The sequence below is a fragment of the Gadus chalcogrammus genome, chromosome 19 (assembly GCF_026213295.1).
Source record: "Gadus chalcogrammus isolate NIFS_2021 chromosome 19, NIFS_Gcha_1.0, whole genome shotgun sequence".
Lineage (NCBI taxonomy): Eukaryota > Metazoa > Chordata > Actinopteri > Gadiformes > Gadidae > Gadus > Gadus chalcogrammus.
Window position 1 is genome coordinate 16,719,756 of NC_079430.1, and position 21,711 is coordinate 16,741,466.

General features: G+C 45.7%; 1 protein-coding gene across 2 annotated transcripts in view; it reads left to right on the top strand.

Annotated features, from left to right (window-relative positions):
* The first annotated feature begins 109 nt into the window (after positions 1–109).
* Positions 110–21,711, top strand: part of ahcyl2b (adenosylhomocysteinase like 2b) — a 38,069-nt gene continuing 16,467 nt past the window's right edge. Inside the window, exons 1-2 of one of the 2 annotated variants that reach the window (XM_056577916.1) lie at positions 110–512; positions 20,061–20,169. In XM_056577916.1, coding sequence (XP_056433891.1) covers positions 186–512; positions 20,061–20,169 — 436 coding nt within the window. In that variant the 5' untranslated portion in view covers positions 110–185. The remainder of the gene's footprint in view (positions 513–20,060; positions 20,170–21,711) is intronic. The other variant, XM_056577915.1, reaches the window with a different exon arrangement.

Below are 21,711 nucleotides of genomic sequence, written 5' to 3' on the forward strand. Positions count from 1 at the left end.
CGACATCACACTTCTCTATGTTATTTAAATTGTATTCTCTTAATGAATGTTCATGCGTGGACAGTTGTGACGTGCGTTGAACTACAAAGACCACGATGCATTGCGGCGTATCTTTCCTCCACTCACATCCGCTCGACTCTTTTATCCGCGCTGCTGGGAAAGGAATCAGTGGTGAAACAGCAGCGATGTCGGTGCAGGTTGTGACAGCGAAAATGGCCGAGGTCGAAGTCAAAGACGAGCCTAACAAAGAATTACCTGCCGGCTCCCCGGTGACACCGAGCTCGGATGATAAAACCCTTGCCAAAAACGTGCCACATGACGTAGGCTCCTCTGCCACGACCCCCACGATCGAGCCCTCCGTGAAGGCAGACCCGAGCCCGGGCTTGCTCACCCCGAACCCGGTGAAGATGCCGCAGTCGTCGGCGATGAAGCGGCCGGAGCCGCAGCAGAACGGCGGGGATGCGTTTGTCAACCGCGACGGGACCGTGGCGGAAGCCCCCAGGATGAAGAAGGTAAAGCCACTCATGTCCAACTCATTGTTATTTATTTTAGGGGTGGTGGGAGATGTGTGGGTATTAATGAGAAACGTGTCGTCCGGAGACCACCACCACAACACTGCAATGGAGGCTCTCAGGGAGCCCAGGCATTGTGTGTGTGTGACGGTCGATGTGCTAGCAGGCTAGCCCCAGCTAAGCTGATTGAGTCGTGTCAGTTTTTCTGGGCTGGATTGGAGGGTTACTACTACTCCTCGAATGTTTTGTGTTATGATTAAATGGATGAGATGAAATTAGGTGGATTTCCACAATGCTGCCAGCAGGCATGGTGTTGAAAATGTTGTACAGATGCTTATTGTTAGTACCCCCGATTTTGAGTGCGATCTGCCTCATGTTTGCTCTGACTGCACTGCGTTTTATGAAAGAAACGCTGGAGCCACTCAATGGAAAGCAGAGCTGTCACACAGATTGAAGACCATGTGGCTTCTCGCTTTTTAGCAAATGTCAAACGATACAACACCAAAGTTCAATTAACCAACTTGCATGTGTGTGTATATGTGGTGGGGGGACGCTGACTGTTTAATGTGACAGTCCATTATTCATACTCGACTACATGTTCCTTTATCCCCTGCAATGTGTAATAAGCCCATGTACGGTGCAATGAACTGGTGTTTTTTGTCAACTGGCAACCCCACAACTGGAGCAAGTAATCTGTCAACCTTTTAAAGCTTAGTTCTCACAAACCTTATGGGGCTTAATGGTGATAAGAGTAGACTCTCTATCCTGGATTAATATAGTTTACACTGGCTGGATTTCTTGGCCAAGGTCCCTCAAACTACTGTTGTGCATTCTGGCTGCTTAACCATTCAGCACATCACACCATTCTTATCAACATACTATAAGCTCATAGGAGTAAAGTTCACTTTTCGATAATGGACCCTTTGCAGATCAAAGCAAAGTACAATATCTTAAATTAATTAATGTGACACTTCTGGTGATATGTACAGATAACATTCACAGCATATACATGGGCAACGTTATTAGCGAAGGATATAATTGGTCTTTGTAAAGTGTGAGTCAGGCGTCTTGTGGATTATTTACACGATACACCCCTGCCAAAGAGAAAACACATTTTGACTTGGTTAGTCTTAACAGAACTAACAGAGACTTTAGTCTCTGTTAGTTCTGTTAAGATATGTTCCCTTCATCTGGGCCATTGAACTACTACAGGGTAGTTTTATGGTATATTGGGTCATTAAATGACATTCAAGGTTTTTGAATCCATTTCATGGGCATATTCCCTACCGGCTGAAGTATGTTCAGTGAACCAACTTCACTGTTTGCATGTATGCATCAATACCACTTAAAGTATAGGTCAATACTTGGTGCTCCAATCCATTACTAGAACAGTATTGAAAAGAACGGTACTTCGAACAGTAGTTGGTGGATTTTGCAGATAAAAAAAACTGTGTGGGTGTCACATTTGGATTTATAAGGAAGAGTCCTGTTTTGCTGCATTTTATAAAGCAAAGTGATGGATAGCCACTCAGACTAGGCCCATCTAGTATGGTGGCAAGTATCACCAAAGGTCAGCATTGTTTCTGGTCCCAGCGGCAGACTAGACTCACCCCCTCACATGGAGCCTCGCTGGCTGTCTCCATGAGACACAAGCGCTAGGCTAGTCTGAGAATGGAACGCACCAGGTCCGAGGAACAGCGGAACACAAGGTTCCACGTGCACAGTACCCTGGCAGTCAGGAATACTGATGCTAGCAGCTGGGGCAAAGAACTATCAGAAGGAAAGGCCCACATTTGGATGATTGAAGAAACCAACTTCAAATATTGGACCGAGGTATCCATGAATTCTTTTGATTTTGTGATGGTATTTCTCATTAGACTTGAGGTTAAATCTTTTCTCGGAAATCTTGCATCTCTTATTGGTGGAGCTGTTTCAAATTCTTAAAACCTACATTTGTACTGAATATGTTGTGTGTATATCATGTTGTTGTATCAGTCCATTCATTAAGATGAAAATGTCAGAAATTCCTTTTTTGTAAATCACAAAGGAGCTGTGATCGACAGTGACGATCACATGCCCCAGACTCAGAGTTTATCTCTGTTAGACCACCATCCATTATATTGATGAAAATAGAAACGTCAATGCATTGGCCTGTTCTCCACAACCCGTTTGAACGCAAATCCACTTTGACTGAAGGTTGCCGTGGTACTATTTTTAGAATGCAGTGCATTGTGGGATATCTCCTGCCTGTGCATAACATTATAATGTAAGGGCATAGGCTAACACTGCAGGAAAGGGCAGCTGGACCAGCAGATGAGATGATGATGTGGATTGTGGATACACTGGATGGATGGTTGTGGATCGGCTTAGACCATGCCTTTATCATGTCAGCACATGGAGGGATTAGGGGGCCTGCTCTCTGCTGTAGGTCTGCCCAGATGGGTCTTTAGCGACCGGGTGATGAGGGGTTGATGGAACCCACGGGACTTAGTTGGCACACATACCTCCAGTCTCAAAATATTAAACTGAGCAGAAACGGGGATAAGTACATGTCTGTGTCGGGCCTTGGTCGGACTGCTGTTTTTGCGCTCAAAGTGCTTGTTTTACTACTTGAACTGGGACTTGTATCTTGGCCAGCGTATTGCAGTCGAATAGTCTGTACTTCTGACAGGGACACCTTCTTTACGAGGCAGGAATGAATCCTGCACTGTGCAGCCTAGAACCACTATCTACCTAAACCAAACTGCTCCCTTCCATGAGATTCTTGGCCCGGATCAAACCACTCAATGTATACAGAGAGGGTCTGTCCATCCCTCATGGCATGTAATGTCATCTGCTGAGCTGCAGTTACTAATGAGGCAGGCTGACTAGACGGGCTTAAGGCTGCACCGATACCCTGCCTTTCCCTTGTGCACAAGAAGAGCTTCTGTGCCTCTAAAAAATAGTGTGGCGTCCTTTTTTGTCACCACATTTCTGCCAACCACCGAAGCGGTGGTGGAAAACCCGATAGCCAGGCACATTTGAGAGTCGTAATCTTAGATTCCCTCTAGTAAGACACAATGTTACCTCATTTAGGTTCCAGGCATCTCTCTAATCAGGGTTAGAATTTATGGAATACTGAAAGGCTTCAGTTAAAATGTAACACAAACTTGAGATGGTTAAAGTGAAACTCAAGCTTATAATACCTACATTACAGGAAGAACAAGCTAGACAAATGCAGATTTACCCAGATATAGGCCTCATGACAATGAATAACTTTTCCGAAACTAAATTCCCCTTTTTAAAGATTTGTTTTGCAGGTGAAATTGTAAAATCGAATAAAGAGAAGGTACATTGTCGGTTTGTGAGGAAAAGGGCTCAATAGCTTTATCTCTGGATGTGTCGTTGAGTACTTTTGTACAGCCATGATGTTGAATAAAGAATTGGGTTTACCACTACTAGCTTGTATCTGTTTGGTAGGCCCTCCCCCAACAGTTTTCCCCTCTACTTCTTCTTCTCTGCTCATTGCCAACGGCTCCTCAAGACAAACGTGTCACTTCCCCCCCACACACGCCCTCCACTCCCTGTCCAGTTAGTGTGACTCATCCTGGAGAGACCACACTGGTCTAGCTTGTGTCTGTGCACGTGTATGCATGTATGTATGTATGCTCATGAACTCGTGGCACGCTTACATTTCTCCGGGGGATCTGCCTTCTCTCATTGGAGTCAAACTGGAGCAGGCTGTAGTAGAGTATGGACGCAGATGCCTCGCCAACCACACACTATCCTCATGCCTCTGTTATGTTGGACTCTCGTCTATTTTCAGTAAAGTCCATTCAATTCTCATTCCAAGCAAATACGTTTTCAGTTATTTTCACTGGAAGTCCATTTTCATGCTCCAGTTCAGTATTTGGCAGTTTTTTGTCTGACTAAAGTCCACTCAAAAGTGGACTTTTTAGTCCAGTTCATTCCTAAAATAATTCGAGAAATGTTCATTCCAGACATAGATTACCATAGAAGAAGGACCGAGAGGGCCTTCAGAGACTAGCAGACACATTCCTACACATGTATGTGTGCCCATTACAGCTTCTCTGTGCATGGTGCGTATTGGCAGGGTGTAGGTAGCACCACTGTGTAAAGCTTGAACCCTGCCGAAACCCCTTGGAAAGCCTTCACAGGGAGAAGATACTCTGGGCAAGAGAAGACCCAGAGTATCCATTATTTTTACTCCGTATATTCCACTGCCACAGTACTTTCACACCAATTTCTTCATCACATTGAAGCTGTGTGAACATCTTATGACAGTTTATGAAATATTGTGTACATTCCTCCAACTTTCCTCCTTTTTATTGTCGTGAGGCAAGTTCAATAAAATGTACATCATGAGAAAACTATTTTGGACCCAAACCAAGCTTGCATATTGTTGAAGCCCTTCCTATATATCATCTGCATATTAAATGCTTAAAGGCATGTTTACATCAGGAAGAGATGGACTGAGTGCAGCCCTTTCCTGCTGTTACGATCGCATGACAGAGTAAAGCAGTGGGACACCACAGAACGATCGAGTTAGCAGGTTACACTTTAAAAACAAGCACAGGGTTGTAGGTTAAAACTCTCACAGAACAAGCACACCAGGTCCAGTACAGACCGGATCAGACCAGCTGAAAAAAGCCCAGCCACGCAATAGTCACACATGGATGAAGCTTTGCAGAAAGAAAACCCGGTCACTCCTGCATGTGACGCTGTGCTGTTTATTAACACTGCGTGCTTGGTTCATTTATGTAAATGTGTACCAGAAGTTAAGCAGAGTATGGCTTGGTTGGAAGGAGGGCTTTAAACGTGGCAGGGTCCATCCGTTGCACGGGGACAACCAGACCCGTAAATCTGCCCGTAGTGTGCCCTGTTGAGATTTCACAGGGCCTTGTTCTTTCGCAACTCCGCAAACTGTTTCAGTCCAGACTGTTTCTATAGTCAGACCAAAAAAAAAAGAAGTACCCTTTTATTTATTCGAATTACACTGCCACAGCTGAAACATTAGAGCCTGGTTGTTAGCACAAGATGATACACCCGTCTAGACTCGACAGTGTGGTGTCGTTAGTGTTTGTGACTGTGTATTTTATGTGGTGAGCGACTTCAATGTCTTGCACGTAAAGGAAACGCGGCGCACACGGATGCAGCAACAGAGGACTCAACAGCTGTGTTTCTTTCCTGGTAGTCGACTCCACAAACAAAACGCCAAACTTCCTTCAACGTAACCCGACGAGGCCGAAGAACAAGAAAAAAAAGTGTGGAAACGGATAGCGGTGCCATTGCGTAATTCCTCTCTTTTTCCACGTAGCCACGCTGGGACGAGATTAGACTCGGCTCGCTTCCCCCTGACTGAACCGGCACCCTAGAGGAGGGACGTCGCTCTGTTCTCAACAGGCCATGAGGGATCCGTCAATTAGCTCTCGGTTGTGATCTCCCGCCAAGTGTCTTCCCCTCCCTTATCTTTCTTCTCTTACTTTTCACCTTCATCACCTTCATCACCTTCATCGCTTTCTCTTCTTCTTTGGTTTTCACTCTCAGTCTTTTATTCCTCACCCCGACTCACTCAAACCTCCAGGTAACACATTCATACAATTTCACACAACTGACAGGCCCACACACTCTCTGCCTCTCTGTCTCTGTCTCTCTGTCTCTCTGTCTCTCTCCGTCTCAATCTCACTCACTCATAGCGTTCTGCCAACTCTTGCTGTTACCGTGTCCATTTTTAGATGTTGTTTATTATTCACAAAGCGTAGGCGTGCATAAGAATCACCCATCCCTCGCTTTGGTCATCAGTATCCCTCCAATTATGCATGTTGTCCTGTGCTCACTGATGCCACATAGTTATGGCGTGTCTTGTTTCAAACCCCGATCTAGCCTTGGTGTATAGTGATCCGTCTCGTCCAGCTAGCCTATGCCAAGTAAAAGACGGTCTAATCAATCAGTTTCCACTATTGACAAAGGGACACTTGAAATGCAGAGTAGGGCTGCTAACTAAGGCCATAGCCCTCTGTAGATGGCGGAATGGATTTTTCTTCTACATGCTTTTCACTAATGAGGTGCACCCAATAGAGATATTAACACACTCGCGACTCGCGGCCAAATTCACGGGTTCAAAGATCTAAATGGAATTCATTATCTTCAACATTGTAATAGGTTACCATAACCAGATCTCGTTAATGGACAATCCAAATCATCCTTTGCTCTTCTGATCTATCTTTATTTTTATGGTTCATACTTCTTTTGCAGCACGGCATTTGTACCCAGAAGCGGGCTTCATTCAAACTACGTTTAGTGTCGCAATCTAAATAGAATCGACGTGGTTTGCGATGCGATCTGGGTCCCACGCTTTACAAACATCTCCTGTAAAACGGTCTGTGTGTTGTATATGGTCGAGAGGAAGGAATGCTGAGAGTCTACAATTAAACTAAGAATAGGGTTTTCACTGAAGCAAGAGGAAGCTAGTGTGATGGCTCTAGTTTCTGAGAGGAATGTTTGTGCTACAGGATGTGCTGAGGAACACACTCTCACTCATTCATTGTGTGGTGGGCTGTAGGAGGATCATTGACTTTCATGCACGCCTTTGCTGATTATTGACTCTCTTGCTTTATGTGGTCCAAAACACCACTGCAAGTTAAGCAAAGGCCATGTCAAGCAGAGTCACCTTGGCCTGCTTCCGTCTTTATCTTATTGTCTTTGCTATAAACAATCAATAAATCCGTAAAAGGATTATATTATTGCTTCGTGAGTCAAGTGTCTCTTTGTTCTATCTTTTGATGCCTACCATGAAGAACACTTGTCAATCCCCCAAGATCTGCTTCGATAAAGGAGTAATTCACTGTAATACAATCAAAAAATGTAAGTCAAGTGGTTCTTTTGACACTATCATTTTTAAGTATTGCCCCCACATTGAGGTTTTCATCCCTTTTTCAAGAGTCTTCGCACCTTCACACGAACGCAGTCATTTCTTCTTAAAACGTTGGTTTCGGTGAACGTTGAATGAAACGACAGAGCTAGCACAAATCCCCCCCCCCCTGTGGGATCCGGGTCCATCTCCAGTGTCGAGTTAAAATAAGTTGTAAAAGCCCCCACTCGTGTCATATACACGTGTTTCGACATCCCCAGTATCAGCGAGCAGGAAGTGAGTAGACCAGGCGAAACTGCCCACCCCGCGGAGCTGGCACCTGGCAAGGAATGCAGCTCAACACCACCACCACCACCTCCACCACCCACAAATAAAAAGCCCTCATTGTGTTCCCAAAGTGCTGGCTCACAAAGGCCCCCAGCCCCCCGACCCCGTTTCCTTTCTCCACCTCGTCCCGAGCCCCCAGTGGGACGGCAAGTGGGGGACCACCGTTAATCCGACCCAAAGCTGTGTCTCGCTGCGGCCAACCGGTACTCCAGAGCACTGATCCATGTATAGGACATGATCCCATGCATCCCATATGTCAGTTGCGACATATGACAATTCCACCTGCTTATTCGGGAAATCGAAATGGTTTCCTCTCTTGGGGTTGTGTGATCCTCAATGCTAGTCGCTCGTTTATCTGGTCATTAGCGAGTGAGGTAAGTGTGTATGTGAGTGACGAGTTTGGCTCATGGATACGGAAAAGTGTTGCATTCACGACTTTTTGTCGTGAGTTTGCACCGAAACCCTGTTACGAAAACTCAGACACAGTTACGTTGCGTTCCAAGCCATCGTGTTCGGGGTGGTCAGGGGGACCGAGTCTAGCTTCTAAGGTTTTGGCCCTACGCCCCCAGTCCAGAGAATAAGAGAAGGAGCAGTACGGTTTGAGCAAGGGGAGAGTTGATGCAGATAAAACTACACTAATGTTACTTCATCAACAAGGTGTGTGTGTGTGTGTGTGTGTGTGTGTGTGTGTGTGTGTGTGTGTGTGTGTGTGTGTGTGTGTGTGTGTGTGTGTGTGTGTGTGTGTGTGTGTGTGTGTGTGTGTGTGTGTGTGTGTGTGTGTGTGTGTGTGTGCCCCTATATGATTATTTACAGTCTGACGGGGCCACTTGTCAGTGTTGATAAATCAGTAGTGCGCCCACATCTTGCATCACAGACACCCCTAGGCTCCCCATCTTTCTTTCTCACTCGCACTCATACACAAAGGAAGACATCGCCCAAGCTATGTCCCGCCCTCCCTACGCAGCTATTGGTTGAAAGCCACGGGGTTGGGCCGCCATTGGAGCATTGGGGATTTATTTGTCCCCCTAGTCGCTAAACATCAACATCTCTTTCTGTCCCTTACTTTTATGTTTTAAATATATCTATTCTTAGCTTTGTTACGAGTGCTTCTTCGGTAGCCTGGTCGACAGGCAGCACTTAAATCTGTTGTGCTCTGTGGAACGTTTTGATTGTTCCACGCTACGAAGTCGCTTTGAATAACCTCCTCGTAAAAGCAATGTCCAGTCAAATCAGACCGTTGGGCCACACACACACACACACACACACACACACAGACACAGACACAGACACACACACACACACTTTGCTCCACTACGGCCTCTCGGTTGACATGACACATTTTTACTAGTAGAATAAAATAAATAATTAAAGGTGATGCCGCCGCCATTTTGTTTTGTGGTCCTTCTGGTGTGTGCCCCTGGTTGATGTGCACCTTCTGCCCACCATTATGGGTTGAAAGAGAGGGCACTCTCTTTCTTTTTTTTATATTGTTTGATCCTTTAATTAGTCTGCTTTAAAAAACTGAGAGGAGAATCGAGAGAGACGGAGAGAGGGAGGAGGAGGAGGAAAGTGGTCGAGGTAAGATGAAAGGGACCGCTGTTCTCTTTATGCTACCATTTATTTGCTTTTTATAGAAATGCCATTTAATAGAAATGTAGGAACGGGCCGCGTTAGAGCAAGGCAACATTTCTGTTTTGAAGATGTGAATACTTTATTTGTATAAACTTTGTATGTGGAGGACACAAACCTACGCGCTCTGCTTTCATCCTTTCTCTTCACTGAGTTGCATAAGGACCACTTTTGTGCGGGCTCCTAATAAGAGCAGAGAAAAGAAGGAAGGCTCAATGAGAAAGGGAAGGAACGAGTGACGAGGAATGAATGAAAACCACAGGATGAGAAAGGCTGTGTTCTTAAATCTTCAGACGCCCATCAAGGACTCTTGGGAGCGGTCAAGGTTAGCTGTGACTGTGTGTAGGTGGATCGCTGAGCCAGAAATACCCTTTGGTCCTGAGTGTGATTATACCGGAAAAATATGCGTATGCTGTTTGACCTGCAGCCCCTGTAGAGAGAAAGGTCAAAAGTAATTTGAATCTGTTGCTCTCTCCCAAAGGTTCACCTACTGCTAATCCCCTGGCCTCAAACCTTTCCTAGTCCTGAAAAATTGATTTTTCCATCATGCTTTTACTCTAGCCCTTTCCTCACTCAGTACTATGCTTTTACCAGCCTCTCGGTTAATCAATTGCTTTACTGGCATGACGATACATTTTCCTAATGCCAAAGCATAATGTCCATTGCACAATACATTGGGCTCCAATCCATTACGAGAACAGTATTGTACTAGCGCTAACAGTTGTTGTTGGATATAAAACAAACGATGTGTGTGGAGGAGTTATTTGGTATCATTTTGGTTCGGTATTTCGCCAAGTTGAGCCTCTTATGTTTCTCAACATGCGTCAGTAAACCAATAGGACGAAGTGGTGAGAGCAGTGTGTGTGTGTGTGTGTGTGTGTGTGTGTGTGTGTGTGTGTGTGTGTGTGTGTGTGTGTGTGTGTGTGTGTGTGTGTGTGTGTGTGTGTGTGTGTGTGTGTGTGTGTGTGTGTGTGTGTGTGTGTGTGTGTGAATACCCATCCAGACCCCTAATGTTCCCAGAACCAGCTCCAGATTGTGGACTGGCAGACAGATGTGCTTTTGGGACTTGGCCCAGAGGTTTTTTAACGCGTTAAGCCGTTAACGGGCCCTGGCCAGTTGAACAAGTGATGGAACGATGTTCCCTGTGCCAGAGGGATGGATACACACACGGCTATTAATACCATCCAGGCCTTCTGGTTGTTTGATGTTAAACCTTTAATCAACATGCCATCCGAATTAAGTAGAAACCAGACATGATCTTGATGTGATTGTCGAAATCTCTTAATAAATAAATGTTTGAAACGGATGCTTTTTAATGATTTCAAAATGTGTCAACTGAGCAATTTCTTTGTTTAGTAACATAAAACTGAGGATTTTATTTCGTCCAATTATGAAGTGGTTCTATTGCTGTCGTTATCGCCGCAAATTGTACCCCGTTTATCACACGAGGATATCGGAGCATCCATGAATGTATCATTAGGCCTAAAAAAAAATGTTGTCTGGTTCCGGTTTCCGACCGACCCTGTCAATTTATGCGCGAGGCAAATTATTTTATGAGCTTTAAAACATTTTTTTGCTGCAAACTACGTTTTGGTACAGCCCCTCTTCATTCTGTACAAGGATGAGCGAATTTTCTCGTTTTTAAATGAAAACAACCTACCTATCATTCGCTGCCGCTGGAAAAAAATAAATAAAAAAATAAAATAAATTCCCTACCTACCCATGACCTCAACTGACAACCAACAGGAACCAATTTTTTTTTTTTTTAGGCCTTAACAAAATTCTCACTTGAAGCCTTGGTCCCACATAAAATATGAATAGCTCCGTCCTCCTCACCATGTCATCAAGTGTGTCTGGCTCTGCATCATCGACGCGCCGCGGTCTGATGCCTAATAAGGGGCGATTCAGCAGCTCCAGCCTTCAAGACCACAGCACAGACATCCCAAGCACCCCAGGCAGGTGTTGACACAACACAATAATTACGTTTATCTCAAGTTTTTTGGTGTTTCCAGTCAACAAGGTGCCGTTTTTATGGCGGTGGTTCAGCCTTAAGTTGTCCCCATGCTTTCCTCGTGAGGTTGACCCACATTTGGAGGCCTCTGTGCGGTTTGATTTGAGCTATACAGGCCCTTAACTTACTGGCTCGGCGAATAAAACGGGGGATACGCTATCGAATTGCAACAAGATAATGCAATCAAGTCGACCGGTGTTGTGGGCTTTGAGATAAGATAAGTACCACTGTACAATTTCTGTTTGTGAATTCACAAACTGAAGTCAATGATAAATGTGACAATCAAGTAGTGTGTACAATATGGCAATAATAATATAATAAAACATTAATAAATTGACTACCGTTATTACAAAGGCCTGCCTTCCATTTGGTGCCCTCAGACCCAAATGTTAGTAGAACTACAGTGTGGACCGGACAAGCTCTGCCTTGCAGTTCTCTAACCCCAGGTCCTGTTTGAGTCTTCCCCAAATGTTTCTGAGAAGTCAACCACAACTATTTACTACAAACTCTTAGGGGTTGGTGTGTGTGTGTGTGTGTGTGTGTGTGTGTGTGTGTGTGTGTGTGTGTGTGTGTGTGTGTGTGTGTGTGTGTGTGTGTGTGTGTGTGTGTGTGTGTGTGTGTGTGTGTGTGTGTGTGTGTGTGTGTGTGTGTGTGTGTGTGTGTGTCACTAGCTGTGTTGGCAGCTGTGGCCTTCGGCCCCCTGGTTCCATTGGGGTATAAACAGCCGATGTCTGGCCCCAGAGGAGGATACAGCTTCCTTTCTCTCCCCAAGACTCCCCCCTCTATCTTTATCACACACAAACTTTTGTATAACTAACTAATAAATCAGTCAAAGGATTATTTTACTGCCTCGTGAGTCAAGTGTCCTATTGTTCTCTTTTAAAACCAACCATGAAGAACATTTGTAAATGTAAGTCTAGTGGTTCTTTTGCCACTATAATATTTAAGTATAGACCCCCATTGGGATTTCCCTTGTCCATTATTCAAGAGTCTTCGCACTTTCACGCCAACGCAGTCATTTCTTTTTAAAACGTTGGTTTCACCGCACGTTGGATGAAACAACAGAGCTTGCACATCATCCCCCTAACTCGGTGTACATCCCAATGCTTTGGGTTTCCTTCTCCTTCGTTCTCTGCCCCTCCCCATTCAAAGGGCCTCATCGGCACATGAAATGTACGTTTACATGGCAAACATTGGATATGTTACTGGGCCTCTGTTTACATGCTGAACCTGTTTTTGGGCGATATTCATGTTACAATTGGCTTTCCCATGTGCATGTATTCGTGCCGTTTGATCGTGGTTCTTTTATTTAAATGAGCGAGAAAAAGGCTTTGAACTTCTAGTGAATTGCAACCGCTACTTGGGAAAGAAAGTGTCACTCTGTGCGACTGTTTCCCCCTCGAGTCAGTCAGTTCAAGGCTTCTAGACGAGCGGCGTGGGACTCGATGGCTCACTGCTCGTTCAGACTGCTAATTCAAACAAGACCTCTCACTCGTGAGAAGTGAATGAGTCACAACACTTTGTCAGCAGAACGCACGCACGCACACGCACAAACATACACGCTCGCACACACGCACATGCACTCAAAAACACACGCTCCGTTACTAACAAACACGCACGCACAAACACACGTACATTCACACACGCATGCACTCACAAACACAAAGCGTGTGTTTGTTTTTTTTAACAACAACTTGGATTCTCACACCTAATTTCCCCTCACACACCGAGCAAAACCATGATTGGTTCTCGGCTGGGCCGGCAACACGTGACACTCCGGCTCGTTCTAGAAGATGGAGTGGTTCTACACTGCCACTGCTCTGAAAAGACCTTCTCTCCTACTGCTTTACTGCAGGTTTTTTTCACACGCCATCGTTGTTGCGTCTGTGGCTTCGCAGCCCATTTGCACGTGAATAAAAAAGGTAAGAGATGATAATTCCCACGATCCCTGGGGATTACACCCTTCCTTCCTTGCCGGGGACAGGGTACCCAAATGGGCGTTGAGCTGTGGTACATGGGTCGAGGAGGAGTGACGAGGCACAGCCGTGGCCACCTTCTGATGGGCAAGACTCACTCGGTCGACTCGTCTAGTCTTGTCTGGGGATAAATGAGACTGGACCCAGGATGGGGAGGGGTGTGGCATGCAGTCCGTGACTGTCCCTGCCCCTACTCCCAGAGTAATGGGATTATACCCATCCCCTTTGAGTCAACTTGACCTTCCCTTCACCCACGGTGACCACAGTTGGGTTCAGCTGCTGTCGTGTGGGTATGAGGTCATGACGAGGTGTGTGTGTGTGTGTGTGTGTGTGTGTGTGTGTGTGTGTGTGTGTGTGTGTGTGTGTGTGTGTGTGTGTGTGTGTGTGTGTGTGTGTGTGTGTGTGTGTGTGTGTGTGTGTGTGTGTGTGTGTGTGTGTGTGTCAAGTACATGGAAACAGTTTTGTCCCTTGTTGATCCTGCTCTTCCGTTTGATACCCAAGTGGCGTCTGTCTCTCGTGCCCATGGCCTCCTTGGTAAACATCAGACACAGAGCGCGCTCTCTGTAAATGAGCCACCAGGCCCCGCGCTCCCCAGTCGGAGGACCTGTGGAATAATCGTTTAGCCTAGCAACGCTGGGGACCGCATGGAAAGAAAGCAGAGAGCCCGGAAGTTCACAACGTACCAGCTGAAGGCCCAGTCAAGTAGTGTTGTTCTTCTCCTTTCTCTCTCCTCCCGTGGTTTGGGTCAAGGTTGATATGTGGAAGTATTTTTGGAAGAGCCTTTCATAATGTATATATTTTTTATTTACATGTTTCCACACCTGCATCAAAGATAAAGTAAAGCACTTGCATCCATCTTCTGGAGATTCTCTGTGAGCCTGTTAATGCTTGCAAGGCTAATAAGCAAGTTTCAAGTCCTTGGGCAACGTTTGATTGGTATTGGTTTGGTGAAAAAACTGGGCCAATAATTTATGATGCTTATAAAACCGCAGTTTTATAGCAGTTGGGATGTCTCTCACGCAATCCTACCGTCATCCTAGAACCTGATTGGATGTTGAAGACCACTTGGACGGAGGATTAATCATTTGGCAGCTTTCAGCTAGCCCACAACAACAACAACATAATGACTTTGCTCTGACTGGGGTTCTGTCCGTCAGTGGTTCACAGTTCTTTATCCACCTGCTACAGAACTGCTTCTCAATATGAAAGAGAAACTGGCTGGGGGGGATGGGGGTGGGGGATATTGTGTAAAAGTACTCAAACTAAACTTGACCTTCATTCTCCGAAAAAGCTCCAGGAGATTTCCAAAGCTACAACCCCCCCCCACCCGCTACAGTCACAGCTGGGAACACGCGCACCTGCGCACACACAAGTGCACGTGCGCATGTGCACTCAAGCATATGTGCGAGAGTCACGACACCGAGCTCGTGATGCTGGGTCGTGATGGAGCATCTGTGATCCACAGCGCCAGATTAACACCAGGAAACGACCGGCGCTGCTCCGGGCGAGATGTGATCCTCTCCCCGCCGACGGAGCCACCGGTGTTTAACGGTGATGCAGACACTCTCTTTCACGGGCTACCCCGGAAGATGCTCATTCACAAACGCAAAGGGTCACTTAGTGCAGAAAATAGTGCTGAACAGAAGAATGGCGGTGTGTAATGGCCCTGTACTCAAGTCATCGAGTGTGTAAACAGAAAGTACGATTGACAGACAAAGCAAGCAGAAATGTAGAAAATATTTTCTTTGCTTTCTTAACCCTTCTACCTATTGTCCAACTATCTCTCTGTCTTTGTCTGTCTCTCTGTCTCTCTCTCTCTGTCGGTCTCATCTGTCTGTGTCTCTCTGTGTCTTTTCTCCTTATGTTTATTCAGTACCAACCCTTTCCCTTCATATGCATGAGGATAAACGCATTGTAGCCATCGGATCTCTCTGTACTTCTGCCTCGGTGTTTGTTTTCCTCTCGTGAGTCCTGACCCTGCTGGGCTCAGCTATTTTCCTTCTCTCCCCCTCCACTCCATGCATGTTTCTGTCTCCCCATGCATGTCTCTGGTACCCTCTGCTGCTTCTATCCCAACGCCCCAAGGGGATTCGCTAGACGGCTTCCATGATCAATATTGAGACAGCTTGCATCGATGGAAACTCTGAACTCTGAACCCCCCCCCCCCCCCCCCACGAACTCTCAAACCCAGCATGGTGCGGTAGGACACACACAAGCATGCACATACGTGCGCACACTCACACACACACACACACACACACACACACTTGTTGACAGGGACGGGATCAGGTTGTTTCCTGGTATTCACATCAACGAGACTGTCAGGCTAATGGTTGTCCCTGCCAGGGCGGTGTTGACATGGCTACTTGGGTCACATCACCCCCCCAACCCCCTCCCCCGTGCACCTCTCTCAAGTTCAGCCCACATCTGTCACAGCTGGAAGGCTTCTCTCCCAGCTCGGAAAGTTATCTAATCATTAGCGAGGCAAACATTTGCCTTCGTCGTCACATTTCTCCGTCCTCTAATCTGCCTTTCTTTGTAAGCAGTGTTATCTATTTTTAAAATGTATCTTCGTTACTTGTTGTATCACGTGTTTCAGGATTAAATAAATTCATTAATAATATCGCATTTGTCTGTCTGTCTTGAGAATAGGACATGTTGCAATCTGGTGTCCTTCAACAATGTGTGTTGGCCTTCTCCATATTGTGACATTCAGACCTAATTTGGCATGTATTCACTATCGCTGTTGTTTCAACATGCGTCACGGGAATCTTCCGTTTCTGTTTCTCCTCCAGTCCTGGACGCGTTGCACTCCTAACAGATTGGCTCTCCGTTGTGCATTCCGTTCGGCGTCCCCAGCTCTTGTTGTTTGAAGCGCAGACTACCACACTTGTATGGTACTTGTATGTCACAATGGTAGAGGGGAAACGTGCAAACCTTCTGAAAAGGCCTCTTGCTGGTTGGCGAGTGGCGTGGGAGTGCATTGGCATACAAGGTGATATGTGTTCTTGTTTATCCGTAATCTGAGTCACTCACTGACGCCTATTGATGTGTGTGTGTGGGTGGGGTGTGCACCTATCGTTTATCCTAGTTAGCCGACTCATCCAGAATTGATAAACGTAAGAAACGGGAGACAGAGGTTGGCCATCTAACCAAACCACTTGGTCCGCGTGAACTGAAAGTATTCGTTGAGTGGAGTTGGACTCGGGCAAAGGCGCACGAGTGGAAGCCAGACCGGCGCGTTCCCTCAATCTTTCACCACATCGTTCTGACTCGTTCCACTTCCACTCTCCCATCTGGAGATGAATCATACCTGATTGTGAGCACTGGTTTGTCACTTCCCGTCTTCCAAAGCCTCTTTGTGAGGTCTGTGATGACACACATATACACACACGTGCCAACATTAACCGCATCAAGAAACGAGTTTAAACCTACGACCTGGTGGGGGATTGTGGGTTAAGTTGTTGTTACTTGTCTTGACCTCGTACCCACGGCATCTGAACCGACCTGTGGTCTGAGGTCACCGTGGGTGAAGGGAAGCTCGGGATGACTCACGAGGGATGGATCTGATCCATTTCTCTTGGGGTAGGAGTAGGGGTTTGAACAGTACTTAATCAAGGAGACAGACTGACGAGCTATTGATCATTCTCTCATTGATTGATTGAGATGATTCTCTATCTTTGTCTTCTTCTTTCTCTCTGAATATGATCTCATTCATTATCTAGTTCTAGTCAAACATAACATGGTCAAATAATGTTTGGCAACCTTGAACACAATTATACTAAAAAAAAGTTTAACCTTTATGTTAAATGTTGGTTGAACATTTCCGGCAACACAAAAGACGCAACACACGTGCTCACAGTAATCCGCTCTCTGTTCTAATTGGCCGATGACTTGAGTGTTCAGTCGGAGGCGGAGCTTCTGCTGGTTTTGCAGTGTGATCCAATCTGTGGAACAATCCACAATTAAACAAGAACAAAGACTCAGAAACGGGGTTTGGGGGGGGGTTAGGGTTTGTGTGAGGTAAGGGTGGGTGGGGGGGGGGGGGGGGGGCGGGGTAGTTGAATGAAAAGAAAACAATTTGTCTCTTTGTCTCCAGCGACCCAGGCTGGCCAGTATTAGCTGGATCTCAAGAGGTTGGCCTATAAATGGATCGGACCTTGGTACAGCTAGTGCTCCCCCCACACCCTCCTCACCTCGACACCTCCAAACACAAACACACACATTAGTCAGGGAGGCCTTGCCTTTCCTTCACACACACACAAACTGCAGAGTCCGGTCGATCCCTCCACCGACCGACACAGACACCCACCCAGGTGCACATACAGTACCTGTTGCCATGCTGAAAAAGAAGCCCGCAGGGAGCGGGCAGCCCGTTGTGAAGCAGGTAAGGGGAACGGAGGGACGCGACTGGGCACGGGGACCGCCACAGCTGTAGATGAGTGTGTCGCTAGGGAGCAGCCAATATGAAGACATGATATCCAAATCCGGCTGGTTTCATATGGTTATTGATAACTGATTACATTTGGTGATGAACGGGAGATTTATTTCTATGAAGTCAATTATTACAGCATACTGCCGCGGTTAGCAATGCCTTGGCTAGTATTTTTCTTAATAATAAATGAATCGGATAACCCACTTGTAAACAGCTTATGATGATGACAATATTTTGAAATAAGCTTGAATGAAAAACATCAGGAAGAGGTTAAAGGTGGTTGTAGAGAGACGCGGCGGACAGTGGTGTATTGTGGGAAATGTATCTGCGTTGAGTCAAGAGGACATGAGAAGCCCCAAAGTCTACCGGAGTAGTCTGACGTTCAGACGTTCTGTACTTGGTTGGCAGTTTAAGCTGAAATCGTTGAATCCGATTGATTATGAACATAGTTTGTCTCCGATTGTCTTGAATGCTATTTCGGTCGTTCCCCCTCGGTAACCTAGATGTAGCAGTCGTCATAATAAGTCTACCGGGCTAATGCACCATGTTGATGCTGGACCATGTTATGGCTACGCAGTGTTATGCTATGTGATGGATACAGGCAAACTATCCGAGCCCCTTCCAAATTGTCCCTGCAGGGACAGCAGTTTACCGGATGAAAGTGATAACAAACCTTTTCTATGATAAATCCTCGGCTGATAACCAAGTATATCAAAACATAACGGAGGATTAGGGAATATGATGGAATGAATTTGAATCGAATAAGGAACATTGTTGCATTACATCACCTGGCACATGATCCTTAATCTGCGATTATCACTGAAAAGTCTCAAATTACGATGCGAGCTGTACAGCGGAGTGAGCGCCTGTTGAAATGAACAAGATTAGGCACAGAGTCGAAGGATGGACGGGAGGTTTTTTTGTTTTGGCAACGCGGCATCAGGAAGGGGGAGGAGTTTCAACGGCTGACAACCTGGCCAATCACAGAAGGGTTTCCACGGCAGAGGAAGCCGACGAAAACGCACACGCGCTGTAACCAAACGCGCCCGTACGTCCTAAACCAACTCCATTTCTAGAACGCATAAACGTAGTCTCCGGTGTGTGTGTGTGTGTGCTGAGTGAAATGAGGACACGCAACAGTTGGACCGAACCTGTACTGCGCACGATGCTGGCTGTTAAGACAGGGTCGGCCTACACTCTCTGGGCCCCGCCCACTCCAAGCAGGACTCGGGGAAGATGGGCGGGGCTTCAGGGAGTCCTCAGCAGACCTTGTGTGTGTAATTACACAAAGCTTTCTCTGGCTCTGTGTGTGTGTGTGTGTGTGTGTGTGTGTGTGTGTGTGTGTGTGTGTGTGTGTGTGTGTGTGTGTGTGTGTGTGTGTGTGTGTGTGTGTGTGTGTGTGTGTGTGTGTGTGTGTGTGTGTGTGTGTGTGTGTGTGTGTGTGTGTGTGTGTTCAAAGCAGAGAGCGCATACAGACTAGACAGTTTCCTGATGCCCTGTTTTCGTATAGCAACAAACACACACACGGAGGCAATTTGTCTTTCCTTTATATCAACACTAATGGCAGGGGGAAAGAGATAATGATGATGAAGGGTCTCACCCATCAAAGGACCTGTCGCATCTGTGTTTGTTCTTTTGAACCAATTTGAGCAGATATTAAGATGTGTAAACATTAACACGCACACAATTGTGTGTACTTTGGCCAGAATAGAAACATAATTGACATCTTTATAGTACTGTATGACAGATTGTGCAGTTTATCCATTAAAAATCAAGCGGTGAACTTGAGTGAACCGGGGTTTGTCCAAGGTCCTCGTCCTGCTTTTATGACTGGAAATAGATCACCCCTCTAATGGCACAGTCATTTATACATTGTTCCAAGACTCAGCATTTATTTTTTATTAGTCATTGTATAACCGCGAGACACGCACACACACTTTTAAATCCCAGAGAGCAATTTTGCAATGCATTTTAAATTGCATATTTTTTAACGAGTGATTCAGAATAAATTGTGGGTCTTAAACTGTGTTATTACAGATGTACAACCACACACAGATTAGCGTAGATATTTGAACCAGGATTTGAACATTTAGCTGGTTTAATAGGGATTATATCCACTTGTTATGATAATCTCTCCAATTCCCTCTGCACCTTCATTAGGTAACGGCAATCACATTATTAACATTCCAATCAGGTCAATAACATCCCGAAATGTCAACATTTTGTTTATATGCACCTGCTAAGCATGTTTAGGTGTTGTTATAGTTAGCTCACATCTCTCCCTCGCCCTCTCCTTCAGATCCAGTTTGCAGACCAGAAGCAGGAATTCAACAAACGGCCCACGAAGATCGGGCGCCGTTCGCTGTCTCGCTCCATCTCCCAGTCCTCCACAGACAGCTACAGCTCAGGTACACGAGCAGATCCCATCGTCCCCTCCTAACAAATCTAGGCACCGTCTCTCACGCTCACTCTTTCTTTCTTTTTGCCTCTCCACGTGACAGAATGTTCTCTGACTGGGTTTCCTGTGAAGTTAGTGTGAGCTTCTGTGTCACGGGGTAGAGAGTGTTGCATGACATAACAGTCTGTGTTTAGATGTGAATAACCTCATTTCACTGCACACGCATCGTAATGTTATTCATAGTCGATTGTGAGTAGTGGGAACTGAGGTTGGCTGCTTTGAGTCGAGGCTAAACGGAAGATGTGGTCACACAACACAGATTCTCTCGCTCTCTTGCTCGCTCTCTCGCTTGCTCGCTCGCTCTTCCTCTCACTCTCTTTCCAACTCAGCTCTCCGTCAATTCAATTAGAAGGCTTTATTGGCATGGTATACAGACATTGACTTTGCCTCTCTCTAATTCTTGAACGGATTGCGTATTGACAGTTTTGGCCAAGAAGTATGAAAGTGTTGTAAACACGAGGTAAAAGGTTGTTCAGCATTGGATAGCCTTAGAGAGGCACTGGGGTCACTGCCAAATACCCCATTTACTTTATTTAATCTGTATTTAATCTTTTATTTATAAATTTTCGACACTTTAATTTTTCTTGGTAAGACCCAAAGTATTTTTGGCAGAGTGATCATGCTTCCGGATTCCTCAGTGTGTATTCCTGGAAAAGACGGGGAATTACGTTGAGGATGACCTTTAGGGCTGTCAAAATTGCTCAAAAATGACATTCGAATGTTCGTTTGGAAAAAAATCACGAATTCGAACTATTCGAATATCTGGTTGCCTATTTTACGCAGTTGCCGTCAATATGTCAATAATGCGACAAAACCATGGTTCAAATTAGTGGGATATATATATATCCTATATATAGGGCGGCGGCTTCCTGCTGGGCATTTCCTTACTTTAAAACGAGGGACATCGCGAACAGACGGAGGCTCATTCACAAAGCAGTTAGGCGCTTGTACCGCGGGAGTGTTTTTTCACATTCGAATATTATGAGGGACATCGCGAACAGACAGAGGCTCACTCACAAAGCAGATAGGCGCTTGTGTAACCTAGCGTTGGCACTTAGATATTTATATGACAAGAATGACACAAGCGTGGAAGGGAAAATAGTCTCGTTTACTTAGTACCTATCAGAAGTCACCCAGTCACAGCGTGAGAGCTGGAATACCTATATCCAAGTACGGAAACCCCGAGGGGATAAAATACATTCGCTCTTCACAATACTAGTCTGTTACACTTGTACCGCGGGAGTGTTTTTTCACATTCGAATATTAATTTTCACGTTCGAATTCGCGTTTTTGGATACATTTCGAACGAATATTCGAACTTCGAATATTCGTTGACAGCCCTAATGACCTTGTTGTTATCTACTTGGAGCTCAGTTCGTTGAATCATAACGGGTAGTGCAGGGAAAAGTTCAATCTCTCCCGTTGACATTCTCCTTCCTCCCAGCTACTGCCTTTATCTTTCTATCTCCACGTATTAGTATTCTCTATCTAT